This window comes from Notothenia rossii (genome assembly GCF_949606895.1).
Source record: "Notothenia rossii genome assembly, chromosome: 11".
Taxonomy (NCBI): domain Eukaryota; kingdom Metazoa; phylum Chordata; class Actinopteri; order Perciformes; family Nototheniidae; genus Notothenia; species Notothenia rossii.
Window position 1 is genome coordinate 12185732 of NC_136910.1, and position 27060 is coordinate 12212791.

The window sequence follows — 27060 nt, forward strand, 5'->3', positions numbered from 1 at the left end:
CCTCCCCCTTACAAAAATCAATACATACATAAAAAGACAGACAACCAACCATTGTTAATCTATGATTAATTTATTTAAAAACAAAACCTAATAATGCCAATTGTGCTTGCTCTGAGAAAGCAAGAAAGTGACACTTTGTAGCTGGTGATTCTTCTTAGTAACTACAAGTTCTCTGCTCGTGTTATCGTTTTTCTTAATTTACAATCTACAGTGTTCTTTTGGATTCCCACACACAAATCTAAGTTAACATGCACAAAAACAGAACAAAAAAACACAACCAAAGAAAACTACAGTGCTTTAAAAAGGCACCTGCTCCCCAGACACAGGCATTTTCTTTAATCCTACAGTTACATAGTTGCAGAGGGATGTTGTTAATGCAGCTTCAGTAGCAACGAGTCTCAACAATAACCCCCCCGTGAGCAGTTCATAAAAATCATGTTCGTACCGACTCCAGTGAGGACTTCACCACATCACATTGACCTTTTTCAGGGGGACAGATGAGATACATTCAAGAGGTAACAAATTGAACTTCATCTTCTAAACAAACAACTATCTTTCTCTGAAACATAATTCACACACTAGGCTGTAAAATACAATTCTCAGGTTAAGTAGAGTTCACATTGAAATGTCGATGATTAAAGGCGACCAGAGGAAACATGCAGTACAGCAGGTAGAGTGGTTTCATCTTGGCGGCAGGGGGGGGGGGGGGGGGATCCCTCGGCGCGGGGGACTTTTAAACAGATTGTGGGCTCAGAAATGCTTTGAATGTCAAATCTCTCCGATTGTTTTTCTATTAACATAACATACTTTTTCTTTTCTTTCACATGCTACGGGTGGCGGTCAACAATCCTTCATAGGTTTCCATTTCAGGGATATTTCGTACATAGATTTGAAAAACTGGACAAAAATGCAGGTTTATAATACTAAATAAAGCAATACGTTGACAGAAACACATTAAAGTTAATTGTAACAAGCAGTGTTGTTTATCACTGTCAACAAATCTTTCCGTATAAATATTCACTTAAATATCACATACCCGACTCCCATTCTTTTTTATTGCCCCGACGATGAAGAATGTCAATTTCTAACATTCACAATGTCTTCACATTATCAATCTGACAAAGAAATGTAGTAGTCCAATAAATTCATCAAACTTACTCTGCCCTTTCCACACACACTCCTCCTTTTTCAGTTTTGTTCACTCACACACCACTATTAACAACATAGATGTACGTTTATGTTCAAAACAAAATGCCTTCAGATAAAGAATTACACATGTCAGACGAGAACTAAATACCGAGTGCTGTTGATCCTACAGTACAAGTTAAAAACATGTTCGGCTGCTCAGAGAGGTTTCACTTTCAGGTTTTTTATCTTTTTTAGAGTTATTTTTCACAAACTGACTGACTCCATTTATTTTGACATGTCCGAAAAAAAGAAATGAAATTATATTGATCTCCTTGGTGTACCATTAAACCACTACAAAGTTAAAATAGATTAGCCTGACAGTTATGGAAAATGATTTCATTTTCAGTATTCTGAATTTCAAAGTAAACAAAGGATAAAGACGTCCTCTACATCCTAGAACAGAGACACTGTCTTCAAGAGACCTTTCGTATGAAGGGACTACACACTGGATATGTACCACTTATTTGTACCTCACTGTGTAGTTCCTTTGTTTTGCGAATGCCCAACGAGTCAGTAGAATTGCTCTCAGCAGTGATGCTTTAACAGACTTCATACAATGTGTTTATAATACAGGGGGGAAAAAATGGTGGTTATCCCAAATCTCTGCTTTCCCTGAAAGACATGACCGAAGAGTTTCTGAGCTCATAGCATTTGAAAATAAACGGGATGTGATGGCTGGTATGATGTTTTTTTTAAGTGCTGTGCTATGTAAAATTCATTGACACGTGAACAAAGTGTTACAAAAACACATAGATCACTTCTCATCAAACCCCATGAAGATAAGTGGAACTGAAAGCACTTAGATATTAGTGGTTTGAATGCACTTAACTGTAGATGTTTGTGATTTTAGCTGCACCGGACTTATGACTTATAAGTAGATATTAATGCACAGCTTTTCTGATTTGCTGCCTATATTTTTAAACCAGTATTAAAAACGGACCTAAGCCGTCTATAAGGAGGATTAGTATTGGACATTTAGTGTTGCAAATCAAAACGTGTACGCATTTTGCAGGGACGAATCTATCTAATGTTCCTATATTATTTAATTGACACCGGAGTGCGTCTTTATAAATGCACTGCGAACAAGAACCATTGTTCCCGTGGCATATGTACAGAGATTTGTTTTCAAAATTAGCCTTTCGTCAGATTGAATTTAGACCAGTTGTTTCGGTATGATAATAGAGTGCACTGAAATGAAAACAGCAGTCTTACAAACAAGCATAGTTTACGTGAAAATGCCTTTGTTGTTGGTTATGTTCACCAATATTTTCTATGCATATTGTCTTGTTCACTTGAATAGATGAAAGGCAGCTTGCTTTGTTCGGATTGCTGTAAAACTCTTATTTTCTAACCTGCTTAAGTATATTTTGTGATAGTTTAAAATGTTGATCATTTTAAAACCTCATGACTTCACTGGTAAAGTTCACAAAGAGAGGATGATCCCTCTTCGAAGAACAATACATGTTGTTTTATCAGCTGCACAGTTCTAAGTCTTAGACTGGAACAAAAAGGGAAGACTGGCTTTAAGTCTCTTCCGGCTAACAGCTAACAGTTAGCGGCTGTTACGTGAAGGCACTTCCTGGTAAAGCTTTCCACAGAGTAGCACCTGGGATTGTTTAGAAGTAACCAGTAGAAGCCCTTTATTGGAAGGAGCCTGGGCTGATAGGTGTGTCGGTCACAGCAGGGTGAAACCCAAGATGTACTGCAGTAGTTTGTTCCGATTGGCCTGAGGTAGAAAGGTGCTGCTCAGCTCCAGAGTCGTCACCTGGTTCTCTTTTCTCTGCTTAAGGACCTGCAGGAGAGACGAGAAAGGCATGAAATCTACTTCCTTAACACTTTCTATAACTACAGACAACACATCATGTCATTATAAACTTGAACTATTTAATAAACACACTCTTACCCCAAGCTCTTTGAATGTCCTCACTGTGTTCTTAACCAGGTAATGAGTCGCACTTTCACCTGGAAGAAAGGAGATCAAACATACATAAACAAAGGCTGCACATTCAATTATACCTTTTCAAATGTTCTTTAATTCATGGTTATTTAAGAAGTAGTCTTTGCTATGATATATATATTTCATAAATTGGATTGTTTCATTTCAAATATGAAAAGATATTTGGTGTACATGGCTGATTGTGTAGATGGAAAACTAGATCGTGTTGAATATCAGGTATTTTTGCAGAGATTATTTGTGACCTGCTCTATCGAAATCAGTCGCATTGACCCAAAGACACATTTTTGAGTTGTATACACTGCTGGAAAGAGGAGATTCCTAGCTTTCTAATGATATCAGGATTGTTGTTGTACTCCAAATATTAAGCAAAATATGTCACATTATATAATGAATGTCACGAGTCATCATTTTGAGAAAAAGGCCTTCAAAGTTTCCCGTTCTCTGGAATCCATCGATCTGATTGATTATTGGTAGATTAAATGATCAAAGTAGTACGGAGGGAAAATATTTTCGTTTGGATTACTGGTCTGGGGGAAGCTCGCGAGTGTGTGTTTATGTACGTGTGTGTTTGTGTATTTTTGCGTTTGTGTGTATTGTGTTTGTTTCCCGGGGAAAACCCTCACGAGAAACACCGGCTGTTGTTATGCCTGCTGTGACGTTAAGTTGCTCCGTTCTCCGATTGTAATATTCCGCTTCAAGCTTCAAAGTTGTATTTATCATCTGAATTTGCCGAAACAAGTTTAATATTCTGAAAGCCAAGACTTTGTTCATTTGAAATCAGATGGAAACAAACTGTAAAGGACCCTGCCGTGTTATCTATGATTACTATACGCCTTAGATTCATAATGTCAGCCGGAGGGAGGGGAAGCGGCGCTGCAGATCAGCAGAGTGGCGAGTGAGAGCTGTCATCTTCCCTTTACAAGCTTCAAACATGTATTTATCGTGTGATTTTGGAAATAAAAGTTTCATATTCTGAAAGCCAAGACTTTGTTTATTTAAAATCAAACAAAACACCCGAACCCCGGAAAACTTTTTTTTCCCTCACAAATTTATTTTGAAATGAGCCGTTGCGACTTCCGACTGATTTCGATAGAGCGGGTCACATATACAAATTCAAGGATATCCTTAACCTATCAATAAACTCTTAAAGTAAAACATTTTCTTAACTTAAAGCCTGTGTAAGATCCCAGATCAAATGAAAAAATAAAAGAGACTTGTTTTTCTTTCATGTAAGCTAAACCTGGATGATGAAAAGTGGACAGTATGGAGGTAGACAGTGCAGTTTTACCATAAGCAGCCACTCCTCTCTCTGTGCGTGTGAGCAGGTATCTGAAGAGCCGCTGGGTGTAGTCGGACTCGGCCATGGGCTGACTCAGACTGTGGACAAAGATGGCGGCGCCGCTGTAGGCCTCCAGCACGGGGCTGACGAGTCGCTGTAGGAAGACGAAGAACTCCTGATGCTCTGCGGAAACGCTCACCTGATTGACAAAAAAAAACACATGGAGGGGGAAAGACAACTTAAAAAGTGTTGGTGCAAGGCTAAAGGTTATGTTGGTTTAATCATAAAATAGATCACGTTTATGATGTTATTTAAACAGACCTTTAGATAGCGATCTCTCTGCTCCTCTCCAAAGTCACTGTCCTCATCCTCCTCGTCACTTCTCCAGGAAAGGGGCTCTGGGAACTTTTTGGGCCAAGGTTCCTCTGTGGGGCTAGGACTCAGTTCCTCCTGGTCCTCCTGTCACACAACAACAAATGCATTTGATCGAGTTGGCCAACAGCCATTCATTAGATGTTCCCCATGATACTTCTAGCACAAGTCACAGCTTTCACTTTTAGTTTTGTCCACAAGCAGTGAGGTTTGTATCTGTAAACTGACCTCTGCTACGTAGAGAACTCCATATTGAATGAGCCGCGCTACTGCGTCATGGAAAACCTGGTAAATAGTCTGACATGGCTGTAGGAGAAGGGAGGAAAAGGAAAAACACTTAAAAAAATCAGTTTGAATCCATAACAAACAGGGACATCGAGAGGCAATTCAAACGTTTATTGGTGTTTAATGCAACTTTTAGAGAAGTGCAGGACTTACTGGTGCCAGTGTCACTTCATTGACAAGGAAGTGAGAGAGCCCGGCGGCCTTTCGGATGAGTCTCTCCTGACTGAGGGGGAGGCTGCTGAGACACTCGGGGGGGTGGTCGGACTCTGATTCAGCCACCAGCTCTCGCTGCAGGGACAGGATGCTGCAGGCTGGAGACACGTCAGGAACACATGTATTGGTTAGTCAAGAACTTTTTGTAGGTTAAGTTTAAAGTATTTTTGTTATATTATAATAATTATTATTGTAATTATTTGTATTATTAATTGTATCATTTAACAATTTGATTCATGATGTATTTGAAATGTGTGTATCTTGTTTTTTTAATATATCTATTCTTTATAGTTTTTGTTATTAAAGAGTTTTTCTCCTGTGTTTTTTGACATGTTTCTTAATATAGAGAAAACAAGCGTGGCAAACCATGTTTGAAAATTATGCTTTTTAACAATCAATTTGAAAAATAAACAATTTTGTAGAGGAAAATCTAGGCCTGGGATAGCGAAAGTCTGCCTGATGAAATGTATTATTGTATGTAGATGTAACATCAACAGCAAAACAAGTGGGGATGCCAGAAACTGACCATGATCAAAACCGAAAATCGGACAGCCCTGGCGAATAATAATCGATTATTCGACGCCCGCCGCCCGCGCCCCCAAACATAAATAATAATAAAAAAATATATAAATAAAATCGAATTTCAAAAATAATTTTCGATTATGGAGACTCTAACGAATATTCGAATAATCGATCAATCGCTGGCATCCCTTCAAACAAGTCAAAGATCAGTGACCGCAGAACTCTACATACCGATGATTGCATCAGAAATGAAGACATGGAAAAGGCCGTTGCTGTAGAAGTTGAGCTCGAAAAGCGCTGGCACAGTCTGGCTCGGCGCGATGGTGAACTCTCCGTTGCGGTTAGCGCTGCTGGTCACGTTGACGCAGTTTCCCAGCAGGTGGAGGGCACGCACCACAACATCCTCAGAGTTCCCCGAGAAGCCCAGATCAAAGTCCCGTGACAGGATCTCCTCCTTCATGTTGAAGAAGTCTTCCACCAACTTGGACAGCACCACCCCCTGGAGCAAAGCGGAGGCAAAAGCTCAACAAACAAGTCAAAAGAAACTGATATAATTTGCGCCTCAAAATGTTTATGCAGTATGAGAAAAAAGTTAGACGGGGCTTGAGTTTGATTATGTAGAAGTGGCAAATTCCTTATTTCAGTCATTTTTGTCCACTGCCACCTCTTACATCAGTGTGCCTGCAGAGGGCAGCAGCTCACCACTAGACGAGGTAGCAGGAAGAGGGAGCTCCAACACTGAGGGACTTTCATTACTTTCATGCAGAGGTATGTGACATTAGGATCACCTTGGTGTAATGGAGGGAGCATGATGGGGAAAAGGAGTAGAAATCTGAGAAACAGAGGGGCGAGGATGAAAAGGAAAAATGGAAGATGGTGCGGTTTACTGTGGGGAAGCACCAGGGGAGGACATGAAGAGCCAGACTTACCTGTCTGTGTCTGTACAGCAGGAGACAGGCTATAATGTGGGTGGACATGATCGCTGATGACTTATTAGCCGCTGTGAGGGAAGACACAAAGAGAATACAATGAGTTACGCACAAAAGACGGACGACAATATCAATACCATCGATAAACTTGTATTTACAACACAACAAAAACGAGTTAGGCTGTTAAGCAGCTGACATGAAGTGAAGTGACTTGAAGAGTATTTATACATTTTTGGGACCGGGGAATTCATCTTTCTTGTTACTGTTTAACTACAACTTCAAAAAAAAAAAAATACCTGATTCACGTGTTTAAAATAATTACAATTTCACAAATAATCAGCTTATAGACCTCAATCCTGTGACTAGAATCTATGACTGACTTTATGTTGCAACACATTTTTTTATAAATTATACATTTTTATTATTATTTCCCTTGGCATCTTACCTACCGATAATAAAGTGTGTGTGCGTGTGTGTGTGTGTGTGTGTGTGTGTGTGTGTGTGTGTGTGTGTGTGTGTGTGTGTGTGTGTGTGTGTGTGTGTGTGTGTGTGTGTGTGTGTGTGCGTGTGCGTGTGCGTGCATGTCTTAGTACAAGGGTTACTAGTGGTCACGTTAAGCATGGCTCAAGTTCAGGGTTGTAAAGCATGTGTGAGCAGTGGTACTGCATTCCTCCCTTCTGCTGCTTCTCTATCCTCCCCTTCATCTCATTGGCTGAAAACAACATGCCATCCAGCAGGAGGCCTTGTGATTGGCTGGGAGCAAAACACAACTGCCTAGCGTAGGAGAATGCAGCTGAATGAGCTGGGGAGAACCGGTTTCTGTAGTGCTACCCTCATGGCAAGAAAAATCCCTCAGTGATGTGGGGCGGATGGACTGACGCTGAGCTGTTTTTTAATTCATGCAGGCAGAATGAGGGATAGTGTTTCATGTGTGCTGCCTTAGTTCTGGCTAGCAGACGCACCTTTGAAACAGGATGACAATAAGACCATGTGCTGGATAGGAAAAAGATAAAAGAGCCTGATAAAGCTACATGTGCTCCAGTATTTGAAATAAAAGAGACATCCTGATTGAAAGACTTGGAATAAGATGACCTTATGATGATCCGGGACCTTTCAGATGCATTTCTATTCTGAAAACTGAAAATATTGTTCTTGGTGAGGCTGATAGTGATCCCTTAATGTTGTATGCAGGAGGGCTATAGTGAAGGTGTGGTGAATCCCCTGTCTGTGGGGCCGTGAGTTTCTTACTGAAGAGGACATGCTTGGCCAGGTTGTTTATAAGTTGGCGCCTCACGATGTCCTCTGGCATCTCTCTGTTCAGCTGCTCCTCCTCCTCCTGCCCCTCAAACAGCTGGGCATCAGGTCTGAAAGGATAACAAATCAACTATTTAAAGCCAAGTTCGACAAATGTATTGTTATGTAAGCTTGATATGGCATGAATGACACACCAGTTCATTTCACAAACAGTTTCCTTCTCTTTACTAAAAAAGTTATAGGTGGGGGTAGGTAATTCACTTCAGAAACACTTGTTGTTATATTAAGCTGTAAAAAGCACGAACAATTATTTTAGCCGGCCCGGATTGTAAGTTAAACCCTGCAGGGCACTTTTTCTGCAAGTTGAGTCAGCTCTGCTAGCATGAGTTCAAACTTGTGTCCAAACCAGCTGCCATGGAGCGCTGCTGTCTTTGTTGATGTACTGTTTGACTGTATCCCTTTTATTTTGAAGGGCCAGCTCTGAACTGCATTGACCTCCGCCATGCTAACTCGAGTGCTGTGTTCTCAGATGTCAGAGAACAGAGCGTGCTGTGAAGTAGCAGGAGGGCGATGTCAAGTTTAGACTAGAGAGTTCATAATATTACAGGTGGGAATGTGGGGCCGCTGCTATGTGTTCAGATGAGGTGTGTGTGTGTGTGTGTGTGTGTGTGTGTGTGTGTGTGTGTGTGTGTGTGTGTGTGTGTGTGTGTGTGTGTGTGTGTGTGTGTGTGTGTGTGTGTGTGTGTGTGTGTTTGGCCTTACTGTGCAGAAATGATGATGGGCATCAAGGTTTGCTCCAGAGACACTGCTGGAGGAATATGGCGGTTTCTCTGGGAATCCAGGTACTCCTATATTAGACCAAAAAAAAGGTTCATTTCAAATGAAAAACCCACTGATTTATTTGAGTAAATAAATATGAAGAAAAATCAAAAGAAAACATGACATTTTATTGTAAGATTCCGACGATTCTTTTAAGCGCTTTAAAGCAATACTTCCCCCACAAAATAACTATGTGTATTTCAGTTACTCACCCTGTGTTACCGTGAGTTCAGAAGGAAAAGTAGTGCCAACATGTGAAATATGTGACAGTGCAGTTAAAAGTACGTTTGAAGCAGAAATGCATGTGTTCGGAAAGAAGTGGGCATAAGACTGATTAAATGAGACTTAGACTATACTGTACAAGTTGTGTAAGACCTCGTGAATGTTTTATATATTTTTGCTGATGTTAAACTCAACCCCGATTTACTTAAATTCATCAAAACGCTTCTGTTTTTGGTTATGTTTACTGGGGAGTCAGGCATTAAATGCGATGTTTCGAAGTAAACATGTGTAGTCATTTTGTGGGTGAAGTGTTCCTTTAAAATCATGAGGGTTAGCTGAATGCCGTCATAGTTAGAGCTTCTTTTATTATATAAACCTGCGAAAAGTCACCTTTAAGGAGAAGGGCTGATTGAAGTCAACTCGAACACAACCGTAGTTCTTCCTCAGCATCCTAAACACTCCACATGCAATCCCCCACAAACTCTCATTCTTCTTAGGCTTGCCCTGGTGGGATGGAGGAGTTCAGATGGTTAAAATGTAGACTTGCATAATAAACAAACAACGTGTAATAGCTGCCGACACCACACACAACACATTTTTACCACAGCTACAATTTTAAAAGTAAAATGCTATAATATCTATTCTGTTTCCTTTAATAACTGAGTAAAAAGCCCTTTGTTGGCAAAGCAAAAGGGCCCACAAAGAACAGACGCCACCCGACACTCACCAGCTGCTCGCTATTATAGTTGCCCTCAAGAATACGATCATAAGAGATGCCAACTGGCACCACCAGCACGTCTGGGATCGACCCGGTCCACATTGTGTCTACCACGATGGACAGCATGCCCGCACGCGCTGTCGACGGCTTCCCGCTGCGGGAGCGCGTGCCCTCCAGGTAGATCTCCAGAAACTGCTGCTGACGCAATAACTCCTCCGTGTACTGAGGGGAGAGCGATCAAACACAGAATGATGTGGAAGGGAGTAATGTGGGGGGAAGATGGATGATGAATGCACGCACTGGATGTCAAAAACCAGACAAATGTCTATAGGCTGTAAGTAAAGGTCATAATACTTTGATGAAAATGCAATTTGCTGCCAAGTCTTTGAGATTCTGAAACACAACATTGCCGCTATTACAAAGATGGAGGTCAGCACTATGCAGCTGGTGTACTGTATATGCAGCCTGAATACAGGATAAAGGTGAGTGGGGGGTCACCGACGGTTTGACCCCTAAACACACTGCGGGGAATGGCCACGTGCCGAGGCGGCGGTGTTGTAACAGTATCCCGCTGAGTACAGTACATATACACAGCTGTCTCTTGCTATGTCGACACTTTTGGGGGAGAAACATTATCCCGAAATGGATTGTGTGGCATTTAGATAAAGCCGTGAAGAGGACAGAGTTCTTTTTTCGGCTTTTACCAGAGCGACAGAAATGAAAGCTTATTACCTTCTGCATGTGTAAGAGTTTGGTTTGTCAAAATGTCTGTCAGCGACACATTGAAATGGTATCTTTTCCCATCTTAGAGCAGTGCATAATCCACCCGTACACGGTGTGTTGGTGGAATGTGTGGTGTTATATTTGCGGTACAAAGGGATAATATTTAGGTCATGCTTTACAACCGTTGTTCTTGCCTTAAGCTGATACCTCTTATCTTGGAAGCACAAATACTCAGCCTTTCCTGCGTTCAGTACCCTGAACTCTCTTCCACACACTCTAAACTTACAAATTAAAAGCAATTACCAACTGGGAGGGACTGGTACAATTAGGCAAATCCACTGCTCAGAGGAGCTATTTTGTAGAAAACACATTAGCAGTCATTAACATTAGTTCTACTTCAGATTTTCTCATTAGCTTGTTAATCCACATTTTCCAAATACTTGGAACAAAAGGAACAAGTCCAGTTCTTTATCTTAATTCCTATTCAATCTTTTCAAAAGGCTTTGGAGCAGTGAGTTTCTTGAGGTACTTATCATACCAGGGACACAGCGCCGTGACATATTAACCAAATAGCGGTTGAGTTTGATGTAACATCGACAGTACTTTAAAACAATGTGTAAACTTTTTTAACAGGCATGTGAAGGTAAAAAATGATTACGCTTGCACAATTTGGACCCGGTCCTGACTTAGTCATTTTAAAGCAGTCTACTGAATGTACTTACTCAAGAGTTGTAATGTCTAAGTAACTTATTTAAAATGCATAAAATATCGACTGGTAGTGCAGCACACAGAGGGGGGGGGGGGAGAGGAGGGAGGGGGGGGGGGGAGAAAAGCACTAACATTATGTAAGAAAAGCTTTTAACCCTCCCTGTCCATCACTCAGGAATGAAAAGAGCACACCGAGCAGAAAGGCATGAAGACAGCATGCAGTTACATAATAAGCCATGGCAAGAAACACACTCAACATTTTGTGACTTGAGGAAGAGTATGCTAAACCAGCCTTTATTGTAGAAGAGAAACAGACTCTTGGGACTTACTGCGTGTAAGAGTGATCTGTACAAAACGTCTTTCTTATCTCCCGTCTCGTCCATTCTCCGTCGTATGAAGAACCCTCCAAGTTTTCGGATTAGAGTGCTAAGAAAGAAAAAGAACAATCACACGGCTTCAACGTTAAGCGGCGGCAATTTGCGACGGTTCAGATATCACGTAAGGCCAATCATGTTGATATTGGCTTCGCTGTGTTTAAAGGGCAATGCTGTACTGAAGTAATGCACCTTCAAAGTCATTATTGGGAATATTCAATGTGATTTAAACAATGAAGTGATGATGACAGCTGACAACGGTGGTTCTCTACCATCTCCAAGCAAATTTGCAATAAATGACTGCCTCTACACATTTTTGTGCTGAACCCTTCAGTTGTGTATACCTCTATAACTATCTACACTATTTTGTATACAGATATATTGTAGGCAGTTCTCCTTTATTGGAGAGGCAGGACGAGGTGAAGAGGGATGGATGACATGCAGCAAACAGCCAATTGTTGATGTGTGGCGGCCGCTTGTTGTGTTCCTGTTCTCGGTAAAGATGTCCCGGGATGTACTACATAAGATCTGGACTAACACTTTAAAAGCAGGTTATGATAAAACAGCTTCCCGACTTGTTGTAAGATTAGCTTCCCTGCTATTTGTATTCCATAAATGTACAATTGTCGTCAATCTCACTCTTATGTACAATGGTATAACAATGTCGTGGTATTTTCATTATTGCTTTTAGGATGTCCATCATCATCTGGCAAAGGGAGTATCGGTGAAAACTAGCCTTTTTGGTTAATTTGAGTACTTTTACATGTTTTTAAAATGTTGATTAATGTACACTGTCCCTTGTTTTAAATCAATCAATTCAATTCAAAGTTCTGCGCAAAATCCTCTCTCATCTACTTCCGAGGAATTCCCTTCCTTCTGATATTAAACTGATCTTTGAGTTCTCCCTTACACAGAGCCTTTCGTTGCCAGATGATCAAACCTGACGTGAGGCTTCGTGGGCTTTTTACCTGAGGATAGGGATGCTAAGGTTGTTCCCAGCTGCGATGTGAGGGGCTTTGATGTTGTGACAGAACAGGATCAACGTGATGAGCAAGTAGTCGATGTGGGATTTGTGAACGGGAAGGAAGACCATGGGCACATTTTGCTGTAAAGACAAGACAAAGAGGATTTGAATATAAACACAGATGGAACAATGACAAATACAAATGGTATCTTCTACTTTAATCTATTGTCTCAGCTAATATAGAACACAGTTATGATGATCAATGTGTGTATTTCTTGTTAGACAATTTGTTTAGCTGTCACAAATATGTGTACAATTACAATGCAATACATTGTTGCACATGTTGTGTAGAAGACCATGTATAGAGATTATTGTTTATCTTTTGCTGACCTCTGTCGCAGCTTTTTTGACCATTTCCAGCTGACCCTTGTGGATCTGGATGCTCCAGAAGAAACCATTAAAGAGCCTCAGGAGGACCCAGCCAGTCAGCCTGAACAGAAAGAAAAGAGTGAGAAGATGTGCAACAGAAACAAACAGTCCAAACGTATAGCTGTGGGAAAATATAGTACATTTTGGAGTGAGGTAACATTATATAAGTCTGGATGAACCTTTTGGAGCATTCAAATCTTGATTCAGAATATGAGCGCGACACTTTGATTTGAAATTTGTAGCACATATTTATTGAGTACAGCGCTGGTTAGAAGCCCAGCAAAAGCAAGTGAGCTATAGTACGTGCCTGATGAAGGCCGGTGAAATGTTGGCCACCATCTCCTGAAGGAAGGCCCGGGCTTTCTGCTTCACTTTTCGGACCGCTTTGTGCTCCTGGCCAGGTTGTGTTCCTGCAGCGTCCACATCCGCGGCTACATTCGCAATCGCACTCTCCACCCTGCCATGGACCAAAGCACATCACAGACATGCCGTAAGTGGAGGAAACGACGGACTCTCGTGATGCTCAGATGCACATTGATGGCTCGTCGGGCCTTTACCTGCTGTTGTTGAGCACGTTGTCCACTACGTTCCTGGTGAACATGTCCTTGTTGACATCTCTCTCCATGACAAACAGCACATAACTCAGCCTGCGCGCCAGCCAGCCCCGCTGCCTGCATGAGCACACACACACACACACACACACAAACCAATGTCAAAACATGTAAAGTAGAAAACACATTCTTAAATATACTTCGTAGACGCTAACGAATGTATTGACACATTTTTCTATAGATTAGAAATATGTGTTATTGATACTCGTTGATCTGTTAATTACATACACCCTTACACAAATAATAATATATACTGTATAAGGCTGCACGATATATCGTGTCGTGACGATAATCGCGATATTCACATCGCGTGGACATGCGATTTAATAATTTTTTTTTTTTTTTAACTCAAACACGTCATGTTACAATTATTTTTGCTGCTTGCTACAAAAGGAAAACTTGCGCGGCTCTCATTTCCGGGGTACTTGAGTGAGTGACATGCAGGCTCTGCATGCACAGCAAACCACCAATCACAAACAAATCTCCAAAGCAAACGGACCCGGTGATTAAAGGTAAAAACACTGAATAAAGTAGTTTCATGTGTTCCTCCAGGGCTCGGTGCTGCTAACTGAGCTAGCTCAGCTTGTTGCTCTGATAACTTAAGATCCAGACGTCCGTGACTAAAATCCTTCATCCGGTTAAATATAGTTAAAAAAATACCAATTGTATAGCATTAAAGTTCAAGAAAGGATGGTTTGCAGAAAAAAAAACAGTCTTTTCTTCAATTCCTGTATATTTTCATATCGCAGGGGGGAGGGGGGGAAATCCCAATGTCAGTTTTTCCAATATCGTGCACCCCTAATACTGTATATAGTTGAACTGATCATAGTTTACACACATTTCAAGACAAACTAGGTATTTGCTGGTAACTTTACACATGTTCAGAGATCAGCTTTGGCCAACATATCTATTACATGCAGCTTTCTTGCAACAATGCCTTTGTTTGGGTGAGTTCCACTTGAACTTATACATGACACACACATGACTGTGTTAGACAAATCCAACACTAACACCCTGTGCACATTGACCCTAAGCCCATCAAGGCCCCAGAATGTCACTGTCTACATGCTAATACACAGCAGTGCTATACAAAACCTCATACTGTTTGAGGTATTAAGGAGCCTTGCTGAGTCTTGCCTGCTCAGGTCAGTCACTGGATGCATCTGTCCGGTGTCTACTGACAAACACTTTCAATTATTCATCAGTCTACCTTTCCACTGTTTCACAGATCGGCCTTCTTGACTTAAAGCTATTTATTATACACAGGATGTTAGGATTACCAGTGTCTGTCTGTACTGTTTTGATTGGACCGTACAGGAGGAGGTATAGAGATTACTCTTGGTTCAAGGTGCAGTTAAAAAGGTCACACAGTGAAGCTCGGCAGAACCCTGTGTAATGAGATGATGTTATAGCGGTGGTATGCTAGACTTTGCTTTGTTTACCTGGTGTGGGTCTCATTAATGAAGATGACATTGCGCAGTCCCAGAGATGGAATACTGGGGTTGAACAGTTTCTCCTGGGACCAAAACAAAAATGATTATTATTATTATTATGAGGAAGACAACAGTATCAGAATAACTTTGACTAAGAGCCTTAGAGACAGCGATGGGTTTGTAGATTTGGGAAACAATCAACTTGTCTTTGACCAGCACTGAGCTCATTATAGGATTTTTTTTTTGCAAGCAATGCGGACCGAAATTCAAATGAGAAATCTTTACAGAGGTAGACAAGCTGGAGCCACCAATGTGTCACCTTGGGCAAGTGTGTCAGACCACATTTGCATGGTGTTTTATTCGCTTGTCACACACTAATGTACTGCGTTACCTGTTACCAATGCTGTGGGGAAACGTACTCCCCATGCTCAAAACAGCAATAACTCATGCTGAACACATTGTTTTTAAATAAATGTGTTTAATGTCTGTTGCCTAAGCGGTTACAAAAGGCCTGAGGTCTTTTAGTCGGCCAGTGTTTCTACCGTCTTTTAGAGACGTTAAAAGTAAGGTTTTCCTTGGATCATGAGAACACAATGTGGAAAACCAAACCTTGGCAAATGTAGCACATATCGTATGTGTTTTTTTATTTGGATGTATAGAAGACGCCACATAGGGCTGCAAAAACGATTATTTTAATGATGGATTATGTTCTAGATTAATGGATAAATCGTCTAAAAAATGTCAGAAAATACATCAAAATAGTAGACAATTAAACCCAATCTTAAATCACGATTGATTCACATACAAACGATTTGGTGCTTAGATGGACTTCTTGTGTCTTCAGTCTCTACATTCTTTTTTGGAGGGTGTACTTTGCATAAAGATCATTTTCTCCTTACTCTTAAACATTTTCTCTTTAGTCTTAAACATTTACAATAGAACAGATAATCCCCTGGAGCAAAGGGACTCGTGTTAGAGATTATGAGCTCTGGTGTAGCATTACCCAGCTCTGTGGAGTGCAGGAGTGACAGCAGCGGCCCACAAAGGGCCTCTTTCTGCTCAGCAGGCCCTCCTTCCACGTGCTGGCGACGCAGCGCAGGACAGAGGGGCTGGTGCTGCGATCCTGGGGACACAGCCACATACACTAATCATTGAAGGTAAAAGGAATGATTATAGATTAAACACTCTGACAAGATGTGTAATGCTGAGCACAGTGTATGAGAGCATTAGCGAGATGGATGGATCGGTGTGTCTTACCGAGTCATCGTTGGGATGTTTCCAGCGGTTAGTCCACTGCTCTCCATTGTTGACCTGCAGCAACAAGCCGTCTGACAGCGCCATGTTCTCTGCTGTCCTTATCTCTCCCTCCAGATCACACACCACTAGCTGGCAAGCTGGCAAGACACAGATATCACATATTCTCATATTTTAATGCAGCCGTCGCTCCGGGTAATATGTATGTTTCCCTTTTAAAAGCAAGAGTATCGTCTATTAAATATACCTGGCATTCCACAAAATCCTAATTCACTTTTTAGGTAGTAAGGACACATTTGAAATAGACCAACATAAAACTACTGACAGTTGTAAAACTTAATCACCTCATTATTTTTATTTAAATATTTATTATGAAGATGAACCACACTTTCTGTTAGCGATGTGTTCACTCCAGACAAGGTTATTATTATTATTATTACTATTATAATAAACAATATTAGAGACATTACAACCTGCCTCAAGCTTTCGCTGAAGTCAGCACACATATGGTCTTGTATATAATGTATTTGTCAAACTGATTCTATTAATTATTTCACAATGAAGGACTTTTATTTATTGTGCTGTTTTATGTAGTGTACGTTAGGGCTGCTCAATTAATCGTATTTTAATCGCGATTACGATTATGGCTTGCAACGATTACTAAAAGAACGTAATCGAAATAAAACGATTATTTTTATTAATTTTTTTCTTTCGGTTTTTCAGTTGAATTATACTTAAAGTTCAGGGTAATCAACTGTTAAAAACATACTGTTAAACATTTTTTTCTCCAATAAATGGATGTTTTCGAAGTCAATGAATAATCGCAATTACAATTATTGACCCAAATAATCGAGATTATGATTTTTGCCATAATCGAGCAGCCCTAGTGTACGTGTTGTCAGCCAGCTCTGTTGCAATAACTTTCCAGTGTGCAAAAGAATCAATATAATAAGTAGAATACATATATTACAGTGGAAGATATAGAGAAGATACTCAATGCCAACATACTGCATGTTGTGTGACAATGGGATTGCTATGTATATTGTAACAATTTGATTATATGAATATCATATTAAAACAATGGTTGGTGTTGTGATGTATACATGTTGCCCTCCGCACCCTGGTACATCTGCCTGCTGCTCAGCATTTTCACTGAATGAGGATTAAGCATAAAACAGGTGTTACCAGCCTCACCAGGTGAAAACTAGGTGTATCTAAAGGCTAAAAGAATGTACACCACTCCCCCATGATGCATCACCCTGCTAGTAGGAGAGGCTTCAATGAACACCTGTTTGCTCCAGTTATGCCATTTTCTAAATAATATCAGGATGACGTTGTTTTACTAGTCCCAAGAGCCTTTGAGTGCAATTAATGGGCTGATCTCCTGCGGTTCAAATAACCAGCAACACTCCAATGAAGAACGTTTTGTGCCTTACACCGAAACCCCTGAGACTGAAGGAGCTTTCAGAAAAGCAAGGTCGCTATGTTAAAGAAACGTCGACAATGCAAAGCAAAAGGCTGGGATTATTTTACCATTGTTCATGAACACTCCAATATCATTGTAGCCTTGGTTACGACTATATTTGACTTGTTTTAGTCTCACTTCTGCAGTTTTAAATACCACAATTCACTAGTAGAGTCAATTACTTCTTCATTTGAAACATACTCAAAACTATTCAGAATTCAAACATCTTCCTTTCCTGTATGCAAATCAGGATTATTCATCCAAGTTTAAAAAAGAAATTAAACAGACAGAAAACTTCCTTGAAATGTACAAAGGTTAAACTCATATACAGTATATCTAACGTCAGTAAACATGTATATTTAGACACCAGAGCTAAGAGCAATAACAGTTAACATTTGCATATTTTGTTTACAGTAGCAGTGAGTACTAATACTTGAGCGCATACTCTAAAATTTTACAATCACACAAGTTGCTCAGCTCCACATTACATCATATTAGGGAATCTGGAACTATACCCAGACGATGATTGGGATGATTGGGATGATTCACTCTTGTATTCTCTCTATAAATATCTGTTGCAGCAGGTTAATTAGCTACTGGCCCATTACAAAGACATTTATCCTCATTTGATTTGTGCCTACTGGCTATGTGTTTCACCAGACCGATGTGCTGTCTACTGTACACCTAAAGGTCAACTATCTTTAAATAGCTTCTGGTAGTTTATATTAAGAGTATTTAACCGCATGAGAGCTGGGCCTTTGAAACTTGTTAGAGGCGGTAAAGAGGGGTAACAAAATAGTTGCACAAATTGAAGTACGGTACAGTAGTTGCCGTATTACTTATAAAGTATTGAACTCTACAGCTTCAGCTACTCAAAATCAGGAATGACGAAGGGCATGGCTTTTCTCAAGCGATAAAAGTGGAATTAATTGTCAGATATGGATTCTTAATATCCCAGTTCATTGCAGCTTTGATTGATATTCTGCGAGAATGTTTTGATGATTTAAACACTGAACAATATTGTACTTTGTTCCGACCACAAAAAACCTGATTAATACTGGTTTCATTCTGTATTGGTTACTTTTTGTTAACATTTTCAGTAAATTGGAGGTGTGCAGTGTCTAGGCCCCAAATAAATACAATTTCTGTTATTCCGCAATTGTTCATTCCAACAATAAAATACAGAGTGAAGAGTACAACAGCCTCGAGAAGTAAAAAGAGGGCGCTAAAGTAATTAACAGCAAACACATACAGGGCCCCTGTAAAAGGCTAGTGAGTCACTCAATTATTTAATATTTTCACACCAAACATTTAAGAGTCTGTGTGTAAGTTAAGGGGGGAATGTAAGTCCATTTTCAGTTAATATTATGCTTGAGGGGGACAGCATACGTTCCAGCTTAACTGGTCCAGCAGCACATTAATGCCCTGTGAGCCGTTGTGCTGTTGCAGTGTTGTGGTGCTAGTAGGTGATATGCACACTGATGAGGTAAACTGGGCTTTAAAAAAGGGGGTCAATGGCCGAGAGTACTCCCCTTGATGGGGTGACTTTGCTGGAAGCAAAACAAAGCAGTTGAAGGGTGAGGAGCTGTGGGGATTAAGGAGCAGGAGAAGGTAGCCATAATTAAAGATTAGCAGAAAAGTAAATCTATTGACTGATATAGAGTTTAGTTAAGAATTCATACACTATCAATAACTTAACAACACCAAAACATACATATCATATCCACTACTACTTCCCATTATATATGATTATGTTAATTGGAGCTTTTTATATATTTATTAAAATAGTATACCTTTTTCCCATACTCGTGTAAATGTATGGTTTATTTCACATTACAGTGCTGTTCTTTGTGTTTGTTCTGCAAAAAGTGTGACATACTTCTTATCATTCAAATCGTATCGTATTATTAAGTATCTCAGCATGATAGAAATTCAGAGCTAATGTTAAGATGTAAAAATGCAGATTTACGGAACATACTACCAATATTCAATATTTACGTATACCAACTGATGCAGGCTATGGTCCTTACAGGCATATATCAAGGGAAACAATTTCACAACAAAGAAACAGTTGCAACATAGATAACAAACATGCCAACACCACATTCTGCTGATTTTAGATAGTACTGGGCAAACACCAGTATTGATTAAGGAGTAAGGGTTACACCAGAGGATGCTTATCTTTGAGAAGACAACACCATCTCTGTTTGGATTCACTGCACGGGAATACAGTAGGTTAATCCGACTCAGGCGCTCCAAGAAGCTGTCTGCAATAAGCAGGTCAGGCAGCAGAAGTCTCAGTGACAGATGGGGTGCAGATAACTAGCTGTGCAGACAACAATGGCACAAACCAGGCAGCAGGGTGTCTGCTTAACATACGTATTAACGCCGAATTGTTTGGCTGCTAAAATGTCTTAACACTATCTGGTTTAAAGGCTCCAGGTGGTTTATTTGGTAGTGAAAATCTTAAATTAAATGTGCAGTTTCATTCACCGGGTCAGGCACATTATATGGCATGCTGCCGAGCCTCATGTGGCAAACCTGACGTTAGGGCTTACGCAGAATGGAATCCCTTTAGCTTAACGTTGGGTTAGTTAATGAGCAGCCGGTTAAAGCTATTTGTATGTCACTAAAGCCAGCCAAAGTAAGATATATACTGTCAAGGGGTCTGCTTTCACTCAATGTCAATGTAAAGTTAACCGGCTAACGTGAGGTTATATGCCACTAAAATCGGCCCTGACTGTGTTTAGCTTTCACCATTCACAAATATGTCAACGCCGTCGAGGAATCTATTGTTACAATGCAGTTATTGTTTCCATGACAATAACGCGCGGCTTTAGTAACAGTTACTTCAGCGTTGGCGATGTAGCTATAGCACTAGCTCGCTCCTAGCCATGGCTCGCCAGAACGAAATCTCCCTTACCTTGAACGTTGTGTTACGCTGACTCATATCTCAAAAATAAACTCGTCGACAAAATTGCAGCCAGCCTTGTGGTTCGTTGTTGAGTGCCCGTGTCTCCCTGCAAAAGCTCCACTCTCCTCTGAATACTGGACGGCTCAGCTCTGACAGACACAAATGTGTCACAGGACAGGAGGCAGGAGCACTGTTATTTTTGGTATAGAGGTGATCCACCGGCGGTGCAGTACTGCCATCAGCCAGGAGAGGGCAGCACTGGTCGATCAGATCCATATAAAGATAGATGGCATTAATATCTTAAGCCTAAAACTAATACATATAATAATAGTTATATGCATGTTATTTGTTGTACTGAATTGTGCAAATTTTGACTTTACTTGTTTGGACATTTTCCTTGAACTGCTTAGGTTTTAATAAAATATCTCTCTTTTTTCTTTATTGCACATTCCTACTTTAATTAATTATGTGTATCTACATCATATTATTGAATCTGTTATTGGACATTTTTAATTTAACTTCTTATGTTTGTACAAATATTATACATCTATTTTATTTTATATATTTTTGCACATTATTAATGTTACTGTTAGTTTGAATATTTATATTCTATTTTGTTTATTTACATTATTTTTGTGTTATTCTAAACTATAGAGCAGCCCTCCCAAGTTCAATAGGGATGAATAAAATATATTGCTTAGATAAAACATTGTAGAGGAAAAACACTAACACAAAGACCAGACGTTTTAGAAACTAGAGTTCTTAAAACATGTACATAGTGCGTCACCCAGTGGTCAGATGTACACATTACATTTTATGGAGCGTACCACTGTGCTACGGTGGGGGGGGATCTATTAATACACTCAGTTTGACTTTAGAACTATATTAAATCATAGATACAACATAAAATATCAAAATGTTTAATCAAATCTTAATAAATACTGCCACTGCCCACCACCGGTTGCTTTATTAACGCTTTATTTAAAACTGCCGCAGTTGAGTTCCCCCGTGACGTTATTTAAAATGGGAGGCTCTGGCTCTTTCTATTTCCTTCGTCCCTACTAACCAAGCTAGCTGCAGCCATGAGGTAAGCCAGGCATTTAACATTTAACAATGTGTTTCTATCCGAAACAAAAAATAAACAGGATTTTTCAACTTGTAATTGTTATACAAGACTAGAGAGATACATTGAACTCTGAATGAGTTTGAGTAAGGTCGCCTATTTCTAGCGGAATATATGTAGCATGGGGCCTATGTCAGTGAGCTAACCTGAGTTAGCTACACTAACCAAGACATGACACACCATGCACTTTAACACCTAAGGCCCCTCGCATCAAATCAAATCAACTGGCATAAAATACAGTTTTTAAACCATGGTCAATCAAACATTTCAATAAAATAAAAATAAACTAGCATAGTTGCTCTATTCCTTCCCGTGCCACGCTAACGGTGGGTCATTACGGTTATTTGTGCATCCACGATCCTCACATTTTCCAGGTGGATTAAGTCAGAATTTCTTTGAGGCACTTTCCAAATGTCTCTCTCTTTCAATTCTATGCCTAGTAGTAAAACAAATGTCATGACATCCCTATGGGACTGTCCATTCTGCCTCCTATCAACCCTTACGAGCAAATAACTGATACCTGTTTTTAATGAACCAGTCATCCTGCTAATTCGTTTTTGTGACTGGCACACTTTTCCTTTTTAAAGAAATAAACCATGTATTAAGAGGATTATGGCACCTAGTAGTTGAGAAATATCTGATGAGGTCAAGTGAATTGTTTTTATATGCAAAATAACATGGAGGGCCTCCTCCAATTAACAATTGGGGAACATTATTAACTTTGAGTCTTTAATTGTTTAAATGCATTTGGCAAAGAGTTCTTCTCAGTTTATGATAAATCACAAACCAATATATACTTTAGTATTAGTAGGCTATTCAGTACAATAAGTGTATGTTCCTCCTTTTTAATAAATATTTTTTCTCCATGTGCCTTTTATTTCTAATCCAGATTATACATTTACTTCAGTTTGTAGCAATATTTCTTTGTATTTACCCTTTCAGTCAATACTAGAGCACATAAACTACCTCCCGTGGTTAGTGTTTTGTACAGGAAGTAAAAAAAAAAAGTCAAAACAACTCCGATGAACCACGACTACTTGCTGTAATACAAATCCTCCCTTTCTCAGGCTCCAGAAACGCTTGGCGTCCAGCGTCTTACGCTGTGGCAAGAAGAAGGTGTGGCTGGACCCAAATGAGACCAACGAGATTGCCAACGCAAACTCTCGTGAGTAGTATGCTTAACATTCGAGAGCTCTCCTGTAGATTTGTGTGCACAAAAGGCAACCATCTTTATTGCATTGTTTTTGTTCCACAGGCCAGCAGATCCGAAAACTGGTGAAGGATGGTCTGATTATCAGAAAACCTGTGACGGTTCACTCCCGTGCTCGCTGCCGCAAGAACACGTTGGCACGCCGCAAGGGGCGTCACATGGGTTATGGTGGGTAATCTCCTTTTTTCTTTATTTCGTTAAAATGCATACATTTGCTTTGCTTTTAAAGACTCTAGGATTTTACTGATGAATCGAGTTCAGTAGTTTCTCTGTGGACAATATGAAAGTCAATGGCTCTTGTACATTTTTGAAAGAAATAAAAATGGCAATTGTTTTTAATCCTGCAAATAGTAGTTTTAAAATGAGCCACTGATATTTTAATCTTAATTTATTATAAATATATTAAATTGTGTTTTTTCTCCTTGCCAGGTAAGAGAAAGGGAACAGCCAATGCTCGTATGCCAGAGAAGTTGTGCTGGATGCGCCGCATGAGAATCCTGCGCCGTCTTCTCCGTCGCTACAGGGAGGCCAAGAAAATTGACAGGCACATGTAAGTGTGAAGTTCTTTTCTGGTGACAGTCAGTCGAGTTTGACTTCTAATCAGGAAGGGAAGAAGCATCTTGTTTTGAGATGGTCTGAATATATTTGTTCCTCCAGGTACCACAGTCTCTATCTGAGAGCCAAGGGTAATGTCTTCAAAAACAAGCGCATCCTGATGGAGCACATCCACAAGCTGAAGGCAGACAAGGCTCGCAGAAAGCTTCTCTCGTAAGTTGCTCTTTTTGTTGGACCTGTTTTGATATTTGTTTTTAGGATCATTTCCCTGGCATAGTTAAGCTTGCTCTTTCTGAAAGTATCCATGTGTAAAAGTATGTTTTCGTTTAGCTTCAGTTGTACTGACCAATCCTTTTCTCTTTACCTATCCAGTGACCAGGCTGAGGCTCGCCGCTCCAAGACAAAGGAGGCCCGCAAGCGCAGAGAAGAACGTCTCCTGGCCAAGAAGGAAGAGATGATCAAGAGCTTCGCAGAGGAAGAAGCTACAAAGAAATGAATCTAAACTGGAAGATTTTCATGTCGGATTCCCATTTTTCTTGCTAATAAATTTGGACAAAAACAGTCATTGTTTGGTAATTAATGACTGTGTTCTTTATCCTTAAAATTACATCATAAGGAAACACGGGGTACAATACTTGTTAATCTGTACCGAAGTGCAGTGATCTTGCCTCGAGGCAGTGACTTTAGGGCGACTGATAGTTGAATGAATTTAACCTCGTATTTTAAACTTTACTAAATGAGATCGCAGCGACCCTCCCAATTTTGGGATAATGTGCAGCGAGGCAGTTATTACGGGGAAAAGAACACCGGACAGGCTGTTCAGGAGCCCGACGCGAAGCATGCAGTTTGCTTTTCGGCCAAAACTATACAGTTCGATCAAACTTCTTTCTGCAGATTTGTACGTCCTTTACAACGGTCAATAAGTCATTGACAACGGTCTGTCTGTTTTGGATTAACAACGTGTCACGTGTTCTGAATGGACCAATCGAGTATTCAACTAAGCCATGTAATAAGGGAAGAGTAAGCCTTTTTATCTCAGAGAAAGGTGTGCATTTGTTATGGCTAAAGATGTCATGGATACATTCTTGTGTACGTCTCAACAGCCCAACAGGTGGCACCATAGCATCAGTTTTTCATCTGTCATCCTGATGTGTAATAGAATACTGGCAGATTCATATGGGCTTAAATGTTAGTTTACCACTTCCTAGAGGCTTCATCAGTTGCATGAACATTATTTAATCCCATTTGAGTTCTGTAACCATATCAGCAGGCTGTTGGCATCAAAGAAGGGCAGTTTAATATTTAACTAACTCTTGGCAATGCTCTTTGCCACTTTGAGGTCAGCTTGACTCTTCAGTGTGGACTTTATATTGTGTATATTGCTGACATACAGAGGAACCCATACAATTAGTTAAATACCCAACTCTCATTTATTAACCATGTAGCAATTAAGTACTTCATCTACTTCACTTTACCCTCAAACAACTCTCACACCTTCATACAAACAATGGCCATGCTTCAGTTCACAGCCACATTAGACCTGAGCTGCAGATGCTCCACTCAAGTCATTTCCGCTTCTTGCTCAGACCTTGAAGGATGCATGCTCCCTGGAGAAGGTCTGACTGAAGTGTTTGCCGATGCAGCTGCTGCTAACCAGGACAGACAGGCTGCTGTGGGTATGAGAAAGGAGATTAGGGGAATTCAAATCATATGCTATTCAGCTGCTCAGCTCAAAATGACTTGGCCATGGATAAGACCTGCAACGATAAATCGACTTATTGATAAGGTGAACAATAGACAATCAAATAATCATCAGAATACATTAGAATGAAAAAATGCAGAATAGGCTGTTCCTTCGCCTCAAATATGGAAATATCCTGTTACTATCATATTGAACTCAATATCTTTGGATTTGAACTGACAGAACAAGACATTTATAAACATCTCTTTGGACTTAACTAGGATAGACATTTTTACTCAATTTTTAGAACTTGAGTCAACTCCAAATAATCTTTAGAACAAATGTATTGTAGGCTTTGGACAAGGAAATCAACAGTTGAACCTCCTTAATTTTCCTTGACAGCCTTTCAGGAGAGCTCACGTGGGCAGATGTTTTTAACACATCTTAAGACTCGGTTGTAATAGCTTCTGTTAGTGGATCATGCACCATCACGCATAAACAGCTGACAGCCAAGCTTTAGGAGGAAAACATCCTTGAGGAGCTGGAGTAAAGCCTTACACCATGACATCCTCAATTCATTTTGTTACACCGTAAAGAAAATTCGATTTAAATGTCATCATTAGTAAATGGATCTGAAATGAACATAAAGACAACACCATCTATTTATATACATGTGAGATCTCCAGAGAGATGTCATAAGGATTGCTGAAGGGGAAAACAGGCTTTGTTCAGAGGGGCCATTTTCTAGCTTGGTTAATGTATTTCTTCATTACAAGGAGGCACTCTTATTTCCTGAAGCGTGAGCCTTAATGGGATTAGATAAGGAGAGGAATATGAGATGAAACGAAGCAGCACTTTTTATTACAGTTGGCCTTCAACCCTGGCAAAATAAATGGAGAACATCGAAGAGTTCAACAGATCTCCAATAACAATTAAGATGAGGAGATAAAAGTAATGAAAAGGGAAATTGTTTTTAGAAATATTAAAAGAGTTATCTAACATCTAAAAGCATTAACCGGCACTTGGCAGTTTGATGACCCTGTTTGCATCGAGTATTGAGCTGTCTCTCTTCTTCGGTGGTGTAATTAGGTATCAAGAGACCTTTATGGATTCACAGAGGTCTTGGAGGATGGATTGATAAATGTCAAATTTAATGTGCATGGGATAAATCTGTAATCCTAACCTGACAACACAACCACATGCCTATAAAGTGACGCTATTACCCTCACTATTATTTTCTCTTCCTTTCCCTCTATGAAGATTCACTACTGCTTTACGTGTGTAGCATAATATGGATGCATTTCCCTGTTTAGAATGACAATTACTGATCCACAAATATGTAGCCTAATTGCTTTGGTTAATATATGGAGATGTATAGTATCGTGAGGCATGGGAAGGCCTAAGCACGCTTCATTCTGCCTCTCGTGTTTTCACTCTTTCAGGGTGATTGAAAGCTGGATTAATAGAGCTCCATGATACAGATCACAGATCTATGGGATCAGACAGGGCTGTCAGATGGTGTTCAGAAAGACGCCTCAGCCCTTTCAGGTCTCGTGCTTTTACACATCACACATCCAGGCACTGCTCTGTAGTAAGAGACATAATTAAGCAAGTAGATCACAATTGATATACAGTGTGCTGGCTCAAAGAAGGGCAATACTTTTTTTTCCAACGAAAGATTTAAATTGGCAGCTTCTTGATCACAGCACATTTGGTTCAACCTCATTGTCATTGTTCCTACATTCTCTGGTCTACTTTACACTGATAATTATGCAACCAGTTCTACAACTTTATTATACATGCATATTATATTCTCAAATTCATAATTGTTTCGATCAAAGGTAAAACATTTTGAACT

General features: G+C 40.0%; 2 protein-coding genes across 2 annotated transcripts; one reads left to right on the forward strand and one right to left on the reverse strand.

The window, feature by feature from the left end:
- Positions 1 to 288: 288 nt before the first annotated feature.
- Positions 289 to 20833, reverse strand: gpam (glycerol-3-phosphate acyltransferase, mitochondrial). Its single transcript, XM_079660592.1, has 21 exons — positions 20643 to 20833; positions 16258 to 16394; positions 16004 to 16123; positions 15010 to 15083; positions 13514 to 13627; positions 13264 to 13413; positions 12918 to 13017; positions 12532 to 12668; positions 11519 to 11615; positions 9768 to 9980; positions 9431 to 9544; positions 8762 to 8847; positions 7994 to 8109; positions 6746 to 6816; positions 6048 to 6315; positions 5235 to 5392; positions 5025 to 5102; positions 4746 to 4883; positions 4434 to 4623; positions 3092 to 3150; positions 289 to 2980 (listed from the first exon to the last, which is right to left on the reverse strand). Exons 2-21 carry the CDS (start codon positions 16339 to 16341, stop codon positions 2864 to 2866), a joined length of 2484 nt encoding a protein of 827 aa, XP_079516718.1. The 5' UTR covers positions 16342 to 16394; positions 20643 to 20833; the 3' UTR covers positions 289 to 2863.
- Positions 20834 to 21662: 829 nt separating this feature from the next.
- Positions 21663 to 24086, forward strand: LOC307025126 (large ribosomal subunit protein eL19). The gene is made up of 6 exons (XM_079659722.1): positions 21663 to 21720; positions 22824 to 22921; positions 23012 to 23134; positions 23396 to 23516; positions 23624 to 23734; positions 23894 to 24086. Exons 1-6 carry the CDS (start codon positions 21716 to 21718, stop codon positions 24015 to 24017), a joined length of 582 nt encoding a protein of 193 aa, XP_079515848.1. The 5' UTR covers positions 21663 to 21715; the 3' UTR covers positions 24018 to 24086.
- Positions 24087 to 27060: the final 2974 nt, after the last annotated feature.